This window comes from Rhinatrema bivittatum, chromosome 5 (assembly GCF_901001135.1).
Source record: "Rhinatrema bivittatum chromosome 5, aRhiBiv1.1, whole genome shotgun sequence".
Classification (NCBI taxonomy): domain Eukaryota; kingdom Metazoa; phylum Chordata; class Amphibia; order Gymnophiona; family Rhinatrematidae; genus Rhinatrema; species Rhinatrema bivittatum.
In genome coordinates, this window is record NC_042619.1 from 237,953,443 (window position 1) to 237,968,429 (window position 14,987).

The 14,987-nt window shown below is 41.7% G+C and overlaps 1 protein-coding gene across 5 annotated transcripts in view; it reads right to left on the reverse strand.

Annotated features, from left to right (window-relative positions):
• The window catches only part of ITSN1 (intersectin 1), a 520,117-nt gene that overhangs the window by 23,979 nt on the left and 481,151 nt on the right, over positions 1-14,987 (reverse strand). For all 5 annotated transcript variants that reach the window (XM_029603536.1, XM_029603539.1, XM_029603538.1 and 2 more), the window contains one exon: positions 12,879-13,091. In XM_029603536.1, coding sequence (XP_029459396.1) covers positions 12,879-13,091 — 213 coding nt within the window. The remainder of the gene's footprint in view (positions 1-12,878; positions 13,092-14,987) is intronic.

Genomic DNA, 14,987 nt, shown 5'->3' on the forward strand with positions numbered 1-14,987 from the left:
GCTTTCACACATAATCACCCTCCCCCACAGTCTCTTTCAGTAACTACCAACACATTTAGGAATCTGCAGTCTATTGACCCTTGCATTTTCTCCACCATTATCTCTTCTCTCCTCTCCTCTCTCTCACTACATTGTCAGTTTGTTGACAAGGTAATTTGTTCTTGTAACACTATACTCGCCTCTGCTATGAACACTTACTCTTTCCCTTCCTCATCCTGAAAGGCAAACCAAACTCCAGCCTTGGTTCACCTCCAGAATTCTCTTCTCGCACTCCTGTGCCCGCTCAGCAGAGCATTTCTGGCCCAAATCCCTTCCCCATACTGTTTTCATGCATTTCAAATTCATGCTGATTTCCTTCCAGTCTGTTATTGCACTCGCCAAGCAAGACTATGTCCATCTGACAAACTCCCTTGTCTTCAAACCTAGCTGTATTTTTGCACATTCAACTCCCATCTTAAACTGCCTTCACCTATTCTATTCTTAGAGGCTTATATATCATTTTACTTTCCCACAGGGGACCCAATGCAGACTTTCAACCCTCCTTTCACTATCTGTGCAGACTATGGGGTGGATTTTAAAATGGTTATGTGCGCCGAGCCTATTTTGCATAGGCCCGGCGATGCATGCAAGCCCCGGGACACACGTATGTCCCGGGGCTCTGTGAAAGGGGTGGGGCGGGGCGGGGGCGGGACTGTGGTGCTGGGGATTTATGTAGGGATGGGGGGCGGGTTAGATAGGGGAAGGTGGGGGGGGGGCGGAGGGAACGGGGAAAACCATCAGGGCTCCCCTAGGGCTCGGCGCACACAAGGTCCACTAGTGTGCACCCCCTTGCTCGTGCTGACCCCAGATTTTAAAACATGCACGCAGCTGCGCGCGCATATTATAAAATCAGGCATACATTTGTGCGCACAAATGTACCCCGCGCGCGCGGCTTTTAAAATCCGGCCCTACTACTACTACTTCCATGACAAGCATCCCAAGATTAATCTTGAGTTCTCCATCAGGTCACCTCCCCTTCCCCTCCCCAACTTCTTTCTTGTCCCCTTCTATTGATCCTTGCCACTATTTCTTCCTTTTCTGAAATCAAAGAGGAGGAAACTTTGTATTTTCTCTCCTCCTCCACTGGATCAAGGAAGGCTGGAGCTTCAGTAAGGAGAGGTATATAAGGACAGTCCTCAGGCACTTTGCTGGCGCAACAGTACCCTGGGACAGTTTTCTATTCTTGTTCTGATTTTGTGGTTCCTGACTCTTTGCTGCCTTGGTTTCTTTCTCTCTGCTGGTTCCTCTGACTTGGTTCCTGACTGCTTGCTGCTAGACCTCTGTGTCTGGTTTGGGACCCTTCACAGGACTGTTCTTTGGATTACCTCCTCTTACCTTGCTACAGGACTTCTCAGTTTGTCTCTGCATCTGGCTCCCTGGCCCCGAGTGCCTCTGGCCCTCTGCTCCAAGCAAGGTACATGAACTAGAAATGTATAAGACTGTCTATGGCTTGGTCAAATTGATGGATGCACAAGAAATGGATTAGCGTTGATGGATGCCCAGGAAATGGATTAGCTGTTCAGGGTTTATACAGGTACAAAAAATGACTAGTGCATATATTGTATTTTCAATGTATAAGAAATATTATGGAACTGATGTTAAATCTTATACTAAAAATGTTTTATTTTCTTTAGAAATTTTTTTTATAAAGAAGAAAAGACCTCAGCACTGGTTAAAGATATGTGAAAACAAGATTCTACAAACCAATTGTTGCAATCATGGGTCAAAAACCTCTTATTTTTTATATGTGAAAAAGTAAAAATCTTTTAGTGTCTTCTGTGATTTATCATCAAAATTTCAAAAGTATTTCTTAATGGATCAAACTTATACATTGAGCTTTAATTATCATGTGTAATGCTATTCTTGCCCAAATGAACTTGCTTCCCATCCGAAACTGTAAAAGTTGTTCCACACTTATCTGTGTATTGCCCAGTATTCATTCAGTGTCTTTAAATGGAACAGCATGTGTTAAACACATCAAACAGCTCCGTAATTATACCACCGACGCTGACCAAATTAGAATCCAGAAAGCTTTAAAAGAAGGCACGGCCATTTTAGCATTTTGAGCCTAATACACCGAAACATGAGACGTGAAGTCCAGAAGGCAATTGTGAGTGACTCAAAGTAAAAGAATAAAAGTTTGCAGTTTATAATTGTGAGAATGCTCAATTTTTGCAATTTTTCTCCAATTTATAAGATACGCCCTGATGAACATTAGCGAAACGCTGGTCAGTGCTGGCAGTATAATTACGGAGCTGTCTTTTCCTCTTTATAAAAAATATTTATAAAGAAAATAAAACATTTTTAGTATAAGATTTAACATCAGTTCAATAAAATTTCTTTCACATTGAAAATACAATATGGGGCAGATTTTCAAAAGGTTACGTGCGTAAATCCGGAGGGCTTTACGCGCATTGCCGGGCCTATTTTAAAAAGGCCCGGCAATGCGCGTAAAGCCCTGGGATGCGTGTAAGTCCCGGGGCTTGCAAAAAGGGTGGGAAGGGGTGGAGTGGGGTGGACCGGGGGTGGGGCGGTGTGGGGTCAGTGGCTTCCGGCACAGCGGCCATTTGCCACTGTGCCGGGGATCGCATGCTGGCAGTCGGCTGGCGCGCACCACTTACTTCAGCCCCATGTTATAAAATCAGGCGTACATGGGTGCGCGCCAGGTAGCGCGTGCACGTGTAAGCCCGCGCGCAGGTTTGAAAATTCACCCCTATATGCTCTAGTCATTTTTTGTAAATGTTTATTAGCCACTAGTGTTTCCCTGCTTATTTTCTAGCCAGGGTTTATACAGGTACAACATTTTCTGTCTACCTGCTACAGACAGCTGACCTGGGTCTGTGATTAATAATTCTATAGACTCCCACCACACACACACATAAGCAAACTTCTAATCCTGAGGGGAAATTCAGTTTTATTCCAAAATTGTATAACAAAACCTCAAACAATTTTCACATGTAGGGCTTATCAAAATGGTTTGTTCAGAGAACTAATTTCAGAGACATTTACTTGGGTAACTAGCGATTTATGTGTGCAAACTTGCAGTCTGAAACCTGCCTTTCCTCAATCTGGCTAAAAGTATGCGCCTTGTTTGACAATGCATGTGCTCTGAGTCACGTTTGGATGAGGGGGGGTTGTTTGAGGCGGGATCAGAAAATAACACCCGGCAAACACATTTTCAACTCTTTGCAAGTTATCTTTCATGGCAGAAGCATCCGCAAAGAAAGCAGGAGCCAGTGGCTGCAGGCAAGCTTGGAAGGGAAAGCGCACATTTGCCTTCTCTTTGAAAACTGGTGCAATCTCTGCAGGGAAAAATGCGGCCAGTTTGAAAATTTCCTCTCCCACAGAGCTTTATCATCAATATATATTTCCCAGGAATTAACAGGGCTTCATTTTTATTTTCCGAAACAGAAGGCTACCGCTGAAAAACAAAGAAGGAATATACCCCACTAGCCGGGGTGTGGCAAGTCATCTCTGAAACCTATGAAAAAGGCAGAAATTCTTTATTCAGTGGAATAAAAAAGATCTGCAGAGAAATAAAATAAATACACCATGTTATGAAAGTAAAGCAGAGAAACCAAACTGGCTAAACAGAAGAAAGACCAATCCACAAAATTACAACAAGCTGTCAAAAAAGGGTATGTGTACAATCAAATGTAGAGAAAATATCAATCAACATATTTAAAAATACATTTAATTTCAATATTGTAAGTGAAAATAGGAAAAAGACCACATGATCAACCCAATGCTCACACTATACAGAAAAATATTTCACAATAAAACAATCACTAAAAACAAACCCACCCTCCCATCCCCCAAAGGAAACATACAAAGTACAAATCAAATTGAAAAACAAGAAACAAATCTAAATAACAATAATTATAAAACATAGGTCTATGTTTCACCTGGTTTCCAAGCCTGCTTCAGGGGACTAACATAAAACACAAAATAAAATTAACCAAACCAAACCGAAACCTCAAAAAAAAACCAAAACAGAGACCTCTCTTTATTTACCCCAAATCAAATCAAACAGCACAATTTTAAAAAACCCAGAAAACCACAGGAATCAGCCACCTAAACCTATAAACACACATTATCGAAAACATGTTTTCCAAAATTAACACATATACTGCAGGATCTTCACAGCCTACTCTACAACCCGTGGCAACAGTGCATCTTTGGAAAAAACTCAGAACATCCTGCCGTTCACTCATTGCTGCTTAAATACAGCTGGAACTGTTTTAATAGCTAATAGAATACCACATATCCTTAAAAAAGCAGCCAATCAATAGACAGCATTGCAGAAAAAAAGCCAACCAATCAGGAGCAACCCAAAACAGAGGGAAAAATACACACCCCAAACACAAAAATGACAAATCTGAATCGCCACATCAGTATCACAAGAAGAACACCCCCCAACCCCAATTCAATTTTAGCATTCAACCCATGGAGACTCAGCTATTGGTGGGAGAAATCACCCCAGTGAGGATGCAAAGGCAACTACTGTAAAAACAAGAGAATGCTGTTTCTCCAACCAATGTTGTACCAATGGTGCCTCAGCCCAAGCATTCATAAGATTATTCTGATGTTCAATTATCTTTGTTTTTAACTTCACAAGGGTACAAAATGACATTCACCAAATTACATGACAAACAAGTTCCTGAAGATCTCAAAATATATCTGAAAGAAGTAATGGGATGATAAAATTCTGAACGTGAACGTGACAAATCACACATACTGCACCCCCAGAGTTAAAACCAAAAATATCTTCCAGACGGAGAAAAGACTATTTCTCAAATTTCTAGCCCAATTCTAAATAAATAAATGAGGTTTGAAAACCAAAAATTCACCCAATAAAGACCAATGTGTCCTAATAATACGAACAACATGTGATAGAGGTCACCACTTTTTTTTTTGCAACAATAAATCATGATTACAAAACTACGCTCATTTATATGCTCTTTTTACCATATTATATTCATCTCTATGGCCTGATCCTTAAATTTGCTTAATGTAAATGCATAAGCGACATAAGCAAAAATTGGACTGACTTACATATTCTTCATTTTGTGAGGATGACAACTATCGAAACACAAGAAAGAATTACAGTCAATAGGCTTTCTATGGATAGAAGTTTGAAACCCCTTGGAAGAATAAAAAACGCCACACTTGAAGAATGAGCCACATATGAAAAATGCAGATTACTATCACAGAGGTTCAAATATTCCAAAACCTGTAACAAACCTTCCATCGTCCCCTGCCATTCCAGAAATATATCGTCAGTGCACCTTAATCACACAACCATCTGAGAGCAAAAAGGAAACTGATAGATAAAGCTCACCTCAAAATTAGCAACATAAAGGCAGGCGATATCAGGGGGCCATAGTAGAAAAATATAAGTTGAAACATAAAAAAAATACCTTGCAAGAGCTAAAGTGGCAATTTCAAGCAAAAAAAGAGGTAGGAGCACGTGGTTCACAAGGTCTTAAGAACATAAGAACATAAGAAACTGCCATGCTGGGTCAGACCAAGGGTCCATCAAGCCCAGCATCTTGTTTCCAATAGAGGTCAAACCAGGCAACAAGAACCTGGCAATTACCTAAACACTAAGAAGAACCCATGCTATTGATGCAATTAATAGCAGTGGCTATTCCCTAAGTAAACTTGATTAATAGCCATTAATGGACTTCTCCAAGAACTTATCCAAACCTTTTTTGAACCCAGCTACACTAACTGCACTAACCACCTCCTCTGGCAACAAATTCCAGAGCTTTATTGTGCGTTGAGTGAAAAAGAACTTTCTCCGATTAGTCTTAAATGTGCTACTTGCTAACTTCATGGAATGCCCCCTAGTCCTTCTATTATTCGAAAGTGTAAATAACCGATTCACATCTACTGTTCAAGACCTCTCATGATCTTAAAGACCTCTATCATATCCCCCCTCAGCCGTCTCTTCTCCAATCTGAACAGCCCTAACCTCTTCAGTCTTTCCTCATAGGGGAGCTGTTCCATCCCCTTTATCATTTTGGTTGCCTTTCTCTGTTCCTTCTCCATCACAACTATATCTTTTTTGAGATGCGGCTACCAGAATTGTACACCGTATTCAAGGTGCGGTCTCACCATGGAGCGATACAGAGGCATTATGACATTTTCCGTTCTATTAACCATTCCCTTCCTAATAATTCTTAGCATTCTGTTTGCTTTTTTGACTGTTGCAGCACACTGAGCCGACGATTTTAAAGTATTATCCACTATGATGCCTAGATCTTTTTCCTGGGTGGTAGCTCCTAATATGGAACCTAACATTGTGTAACTACAGCAAGGGTTATTTTTCCCTATATGTAACACCTTGCACTTGTCCACATTAAATTTCATCTGCCATTTGGATGCCCAATCTTCCAGTCTTGCAAGGTCCTCCTGTAATGTAATGTATCACAGTCTGCTTGTGATTTAACTACTCTGAATAGTTTTGTACCATCCGCAAATTTGATAACCTCACTCCTCGTATTCCTTTCCAGATCATTTTTATATATATTGAAAAGCACCGGTCCAAGTACAGATCCCTGAGGCACTCCATTGTTTATCCTTTTCCACTGAGAAAATTGACCATTTAATCCTACTCTCTGTTACCTGTCTTTTAACCAGTTTGTAATCCACGAAAGGACATTGCCTCCTATACCATGACGTTTTAGTTTTCGTAGAAGCCTCTCATGAGGGACTTTGTCAAATGCCTTCTGAAAATCCAAATACACTACATCTACCGGTTCACCTTTATCCACATGTTTATTAACCCCTTCAAAAAAATGAAGCAGATTTGTTAGGCAAGACTTCCCTTGGGTAAATCCATGTTGACTGTGTCCCATTAAATCATGTCTTTCTATATGCTCTACGATTTTGATCTTGAGAATAGTTTTCACTATTTTTCCCGGCATTGAAGACAGGCTCACTGGTCTATAGTTACCCGGATCGCCCCTGGAGCCTTTTTTAAACATTGGGGTTACATTGGCAACCCTCCAGTCTTCAGGTACAATGGATGATTTTAATGATAGGTTACAAATTTTAACTAATAGATCACAAATTTCATTTTTGATTTCCTTCAGAACCCTAGGATGCATACCATCCGGTCCACGTGATTTGCTACTCTTTAGTTTGTCAATCTATCCAAAGTCTATCCAACGTCTCCTGAGTAATCTGACTGGCTCCACATTGGGGGATATTTGAGTATGACTCAATATCCATAGTAATTAATGTCATATTGCCAGGGATGGCAGGTAGCTCATACAAAATTTCAATAAAATGAGATGAATCACGGACATAAGATTTGGCTAGTGGAATGAAGGCTTTGAAAAAATCTAAGAATAAAAAATTATAGTGGCTCCAAAATGGAACTGATACCTGCAACAATGGAATGCCCAGAATGATTAATCTCTGATTTATTTATTTTTGGCAATATGTAAAAGGTAGGTACCACAGGATGAGATTCAATCAAAAAAATTAACTTTTTTATCAGTGATGTAATGTTTCTCAAGACCTCTAGACACAATGCCCGAAACCAAACCCAAATTGGATTCCAAGAGAAGCTTCACATAGTAAGACATATCAGAAAATTGCTGATTTATTTCACCAATATGTGTAACCTGGTCAATGATGATTGTGCAGCCACCTTTGTCCACAGGTTTAATTACAATACTATGATTCAAAGACAAGGAGCAAATTGGTGACTGCTCAGCTGATTTTAAATTCATAAAATAGATCCAATCCCAGCCATGCTCTGAAGCAACAAGATCTCTTTCGACCAACCATTCAGAAGCCATTAATATCAGATCAATTAGGACAGAGGGTACTCATGCAGACTGTTGGGCTGCCTCCAATGGTTCAGATTCTGCAGCAACTGAATCATGAAAAAACGACTTGATCTTTAATAATCTTATAAACCAAAACAGACACACACAAAAATCAAAAGCTTAATGTAAATGCATAAGCAAAAAAACAATCTCTTCTCAAAAATAGATAATTCTACAGGGGCAAATTCATGATGCGATAAATTCAACATAAATCTTGAATGTACTCAGGGACGGTAACTTTGAAACCGGCGTGCAGGTGCACATGTGCGTGCGTTTGAAGGCCCATGCCCATGGACACGGTCATTTTATAACACAATCGCATGTTATAAAATAGTCTTGCCACGCGTACATGAAATGTTAAAAGGGACGCACGCCGAAGCCATTCATTGTGCTTATTTGGAAATATTTTCTGTAGTGTGGGTTTTGGTTTGATCATGCAATCTCTGCTATTTTTAGTTAAATATTGAAATTAAATGTATATTTAAATAACATAAAAAGCACATTTTGATTTTTTGGCTATTTTTTTCATATTTGATTGTACATTTAAATGTGAATTTTAAAAGCCCAACATGCACATCAATTAGGGGATGCGCGAATATGTTGGGCCAACGTGCGCCGAGTGGATTTTAAAAACCGCCTGTATATACACGTAGGTGCTGCTGCATGTACAAAAAAAACATTTCTAAAAAAGGGTGTGGTCTGGGTGGGGCATGGGCATTCCGAGATTTTAACCTAAAATTTGGGCATAAATACGTACGCGCACTGGTGCGAGCCAGGCTCCCCTGCCACGTAAGTTTACTTCTGCTGTGAATGACATGCAGCTTATAAAACAAAAAAATCTAGACAGATAAGTGGGGTTTTAAAGGTTGGGGTAATGGGGGGGGGAAGGAAGGCTATTAAACTAGGGGGGGTTTGGAAGTCCTGCTCCTTAACTGGGTGAACTGGGAACAAATTGGTAAAACGGGTAATGGGGTCGGTGTGCGTGCCTTTTAAAATTCCCCCACTTACACGGTAGAAGTGGGATTTGTATGCAATTGTGTACGCCCACTTAAAATTGAGTGCACGTGTGCGAGGTCAGGCTATTTTATAACATTCACGCATATACCCGTGTATGTAATAAAAGAGCCACATCTCTGGGCGCAGGCCGACAAACACGCGCACATGTGCGCGAGGTCAGGCTATTTTATAACATGCACGCATATACCCGTGTATGTAATAAAAGAGCCACATCTCTGGGCGCAGGCCGACAAACACGCGCACATGTGTGCGAGATCAGGCTATTTTATAACATGCACGCATATATCCGTGTATGTAATAAAATAGCCACATCTCTGGGCGCAGGCCGACAAACACGCGCACATGTGCGCGAGGTCAGGCTATTTTATAACATGCACGCATATACCCGTGTATGTAATAAAATAGCCACATCTCTGGGCGCAGGCCGACAAACACGCGCACATGTGCGCGAGATCAGGCTATTTTATAACATGCACGCATATACCCGTGTATGTAATAAAAGAGTCACATCTCTGGGCGCAGGCCGACAAACACGCGCACATGTGCGCGAGGTCAGGCTATATTATAACATGCACGCATATACCCGTGTATGTAATAAAAGAGCCACATCTCTGGGCGCAGGCCGACAAACACGCTCACATGTGTGCGAGGTCAGGCTATTTTATAACATGCACGCATATACCCGTGTATGTAATAAAAGAGCCACATCTCTGGGCGCAGGCCGACAAACACGTGCACATGTGCGCGAGGTCAGGCTATTTTATAACATGCACGCATATACCCGTGTATGTAATAAAATAGCCACATCTCTGGGCGCAGGCCGACAAACACGTGCACATGTGCGCGAGGTCAGGCTATTTTATAACATGCACGCATATACCCGTGTATTTAATAAAATAGCCACATCTCTGGGCGAAGGCCGACAAACACGCGCACATGTGTGCGAGGTCAGGCTATTTTACAACATGCACGCATATACCCATGTATGTAATAAAATATCCACATCTCCGGGCACAGGCCGACAAATACGTTCACATATGTGTGAGGTCAGGCTATTTTATAACATGCATGCATATACCAGGGTATGCAATAAAATAGCCACATCCCTAGCCACAGGCAGACAAACACGCGCACATGTGTGCAAGGTCAGGCTATTTTATAACATGCACGCATATACCTGTGTATGTAATAAAATAGCCACATTTCTGGGCGCAGGCCAACAAACACGCGCACATGTGTGTGAGGTCAGGCTATTTTATAACATGCACGCATATACCCGTGTATGTAATAAAATAGCCACATTTCCGGGCACAGGCCGACAAACACGCGCACATGTGTGCGAGGTCAGGCTATTTTATAACATGCATGCATATACCTGTGTATGTAATAACATAGCCACATCTCTGGGCACAGGCCGACAAACATGCGCACATGCGTGTCCGCAGACCACTTTGAAAGTTACTGTCTTACCCCTTGTTGGACAACATGACCATAAAATGGAAATAAGCAGCATCAATGCATGCCCAGCTCTTAAGACAATCTGAAAATCATCAGTGCTCTGGGGTATAGAAGTCTCTCAGTTGGTCTTATTCTGGATCTGCTATCCAGTGGCATAGCCACGGGTGGGCCTGGGTGGGCTGTGGCCCACCCACTTTGGGTTAAGGCCAACCCAATCAGGGCTGCCAGACACCAAATGATGCATGAAGAATGGCTACTGATGACTCACTCATTGCAGTGGCTGAAGAAGAAAAGAGCCCGCCAAAGCAAGGGCACCATGGGAGTGTTTTGTGTGTGTGTGAGAATGGGAGCGTGAGAGGGTTGGTTTTTTTTGTGTGTGTGTCTGTGTGTGAATTGGAGCCTGGATATTTGTGTGTGAGAATGGGAGTCTGGGTGTGTGAGTGAGAGTTTGTGTATGTGGTAGAACATATGAGAGTTTGTGTGTATAAGGGAGTCAGTGAGAGAAAGCATGAGCCTGTGTGTGTGTGAGAGAGGAAGGGAAGAAGATAGGAGAGAGAAGAAACATAAAGAGAAAAGTGACCCTGGAAAAAGAATTAGGAAAAGACTGACAAGGGGAAAATGGAAAAAAGAGACCTGAACCAACTGATTAGAAAAATAAAAAGATCAAACAACAAAGGTAAAAAAAACTACGGTACTTTGAGATTTTAGCAATTGGAATAAGCCATCTTTGGGTGTGTGCATTTCTTATAATTTTGTATTTTGCTCTTTAGCCTTCCACTGATCAGAGTCTGGTTTCTCAGGCTTTCTATTTTGGTTTTGTTTCAGTGTTTCTATTTCTAATTTGTCGTCCCTTATTTCTGTATTAGGTAAGGGTCAGTCTGTGTTCTGCCTGCGTGTGACTGAAGTGCAGTATTGCTGCTAGCATGTAGTTTCTCTATAGGGATTTGTAGCAGTCTGGCTTGTTCTGTTATCCCAGTGGGTGGTGTATTAATGTTCTAGGGCCTGGTGTAGTCTTTGCATTGATTCTTATTCATAAGGTTGCTGTTATATGAAAGTCAGTGCAATTATGATATAGTGTGGCAAGGTTCTAGGAGCCTTTTTTTTTTTTTTATTTTGCAGTGGTTTGTGTTAGTTCACAAAATGTTTAGCAGTGGAGATAGTCTTTTTTTTTTTTTTTTGCTGAGGTGCCCCCAGAATTTGAATACAGTTTTTCTCATGTTGGGTTGTAATGTGAACTGTTGTAGTTTTGTTTTGTACCCAGTCTCATGATTATTGTTATTTTATTATCATTATGGTGATCTCTGCCTTTTTGGAAAAAGGATCCTAGAAAGAATACATTGATATTTATTTTATGATATAATTGACTGGATCTGATATTTATGTGTTCTTTGCTTTTTACCTATTCTTGTTTATTTAGTTAATTACAATAAATATAAAATAAATTAAATTAATGCAGATTAATAAGGAATTTCTAATGTTGGTAAGTGCTTGACATTGTAGAGTTAAAATATTCTAAAATGTTTCACTTATGATGCATAAGTGCCGTTGAAAACTACTTAGGAACCCATCGTAAGATGCATGCTAAGGGCCAGATTTTAAAAGTCTTACGCGTGTAGGTGGCCTTATGCGCGCCGGGCCTATTTTCAAAGGCTCGGCCTTGCGCGTAAAGTCCCGAGACATGTGTAAGTCCCGGGGCTTCGGGAAAGGGGCGGGGCTAGAGGCCTCCAGCACAGCGGCCATTTGTTGCTGTGCCGGGGATCACGTGCCGGCGCGCGCAACCTGCGCCTGCCCTGAGGCAGGTACAAAAGGTAGGATAACCATTTTGGGGGGTTTAGAATAGGGCTAGGGGGCAGAAAGTTTAGGGGACAGGGTAGGAAAGTTAGATTAGGGGGTAGGAGCGGCCTGGGAGAGAACTGGGGAAGGCTGCAGGCGACGGCACGTGCAGGTTGCACAAATGTGCACCCCCTTGCGTGCGCTGACCCCCGATTTTATAACATGCGTGCACCAGTGCACGTATGTAATAAAACTGGGCGTCCATGTGTGCGCGCCGGGTAGCATGCACACATAGATGCGCGCACTAGTTTTGAAAATCTACCCCTAAGGCATTATTTATCAGTAAGAGTACAGCTAGTAGGGTTCAGACCTGTATGCTTACTGCCCACCCTTGTTAACTTTGGGCCCACCCAAAAACTCAGTTCTGGCTACGCCACTGCTGCTACTCCTACCTACACTTGTCTTTTTGAAGCCTGGAAAGTGCCAGAACACAGAGAAGCTTGGCTTTTCCTGCACTTGCTTTTTGAAAACTAGAACGTGCCAGAACATTCAGCAGAGCTTGGCCTTTCTTGCTCTGCTGCGCGAGCTTATAAGTGTTCCTGGCCTGTTTATGAGACCACCGCCCAACAGTCCCTTCTAAGTGAAGTTTCAAGGTTTCGCTCAGCATCTTGGTGGGGGACTGAATCCTATCTCCTGGAATTCCCAGGGCGCATGAAACTTGAACAATGCATTTAGCTCAGTACTTACAGTTTTGTACATTTTGTACTGAAGGTTGGATTTGGGGCTGAAGACCTTGTCTGTTCCAGAGGAGCCCAGTGGTTTCATGATTTGTGTCAGCAGTAGGAAGTCGTTGAAAAGAAACCCGTATAGTTCCTTGCTACTCTTGGCTTTATAGAGTTTTCCACTGTGCAGAAACTTGCGTGGTCCCAAGCAGTTTGTGACTGAATTAAACACCAATTGCTGGAAAAGAAGAAATTCAATTAATTCAGTGTATGCCGGAAAATACAGTCAGAATAAATATCAGCTGAGGTTTGATGCACATCTTTTTAATGAAAGCCACGATTCTTCTCTGTTCTGGTGCAGTTATGGAATTTCACCTTGCTGGAAGCCAGGCAAGAGGTAGATTTTAAAAAATCTTTTTGTCATTTGATAAAAACTTGGCTCTTTCAGATGACATTTAATATATGATATGCAGATTTTTAAAGATCATTTTTCCTCACTTTTAGATGCTTTTTACTACATGATCTGATCTTGATATGTGCTGTTTAAGTGGCTTTATGAGTCTTTAGCTGTTGATTTTATTTATTTCATTTTTTTTGTTTACTGTGTATATTGTTAGAGTGATAATATGAACTTTGACAGCTATTAATCTGTTGCACCCTGCTTTGGGCCGAGTTATTTGGAAAGGTGGGATATAAATAGCTGTAAATAAATCAAATGAAATAAATAATAAAGAAGAGGGAAGCTGCCACAACCTGGCAAGTGGCACAGGAGAAGAGAGCAGCTTTCACAGTGATGTTCCTCTGTCTCACCATGAAGTCTGACTTTTCTGACCTTCTTAGGGGCTATCTGTCTCACTTTCTGTCAAACACATGGGATACGCATCTCGGCAGGAACAGTCCTGAAAATGGTAGGCTTTCATGTAATCTGCAATTCCCAAATTGTGATCCTTACCCATAGTTACTGAGTCTTTACTTTCAATTGCAGGCATGGGGAACAGGGACTAACTGCAGAGTGCTACATTTTTATTGGGTCATTCATAGCAGAAATCCATCCAGCTAAGGATGTCTTTTCTGCCCCCCCTCCCCCCCCCAAAAAAACAATCTTTCACTTTTCTGCTGTTGGCATTTTGGGGGTAATTTTCAAATCCTTTTACACGCAGAAATAAGAGATTGCAAAATTGCCCACCCGATATGCAGATAGATTTACCCACATTCAGAAGAGGTAGTCTGGACATGTTTTTCTGTTTCCAAGCATGCTTTTTGATTTTAAGAATTATTGTACATAAACTCCTGAAGCAGAACTACCTGCACAAATTAGCAGGTGTAAGCTGCAAATAAATAAATAGTTTGGCTGGGATCATTTTTAAAGTGAATTTATACATTATGAGGTAGATTTTAAAAGCCCAGCAGTTAGGGGATGTGCACACAAATCGGGCTTACGTGCTCCCACTGCAGCATGCACATCCCACTTCGTTTCAAAAGGGGCGTGGTCTGGGCATGGGCGTTCTGGGGCAGGGCCAAGAGATGAGTGCGTAAATACGTATGTGACTGGCACACACCCAGATCCACTGCCACGAAACTTTATTTCTGCTCTGGAGGAGGTGTAACTTAAAAAAATCCCAAACAGCCATTTCTGACGGGTTTAAAGGGTCTGCAGTAACTGGGGGGACTACAGGCTATTAAACCAGTGGGGTTTAGAGGATCTAATTCTCGACTTGGTGAACTGGTGTAACTGGCAATGGCATTGATGCACGACAGTTATAAAATACCCTTACTTATGCAGTAGAAACCCGATTTATGCGGCTAGGCACACGCACACTTAAAATTGCGTGTTCATGTGCACGTGGCCAGGCTAATTTATAATATGCAGGCAAGTTATAAAATGGCCGCGTCCCTGAGTGCGTGCCAACATATGTGCACATATGTGTGCCTGCGCACCTGTTTGAAAGTCACAGGCCCTACGTTCATTTTGAATATCAGTGTAAAGTCTGTGGGCTGATACCCTCCCTAAGTACTGGATATTTTCCCAGGTGAAAGCATCTCTACTGTTGCTCTGGTAGGAAAGAACGCTTCTTACAGCCTGACAGGATGTGCTGTACTGTAATAGTGCAAGAGTCTGGGAGAAATCACTACT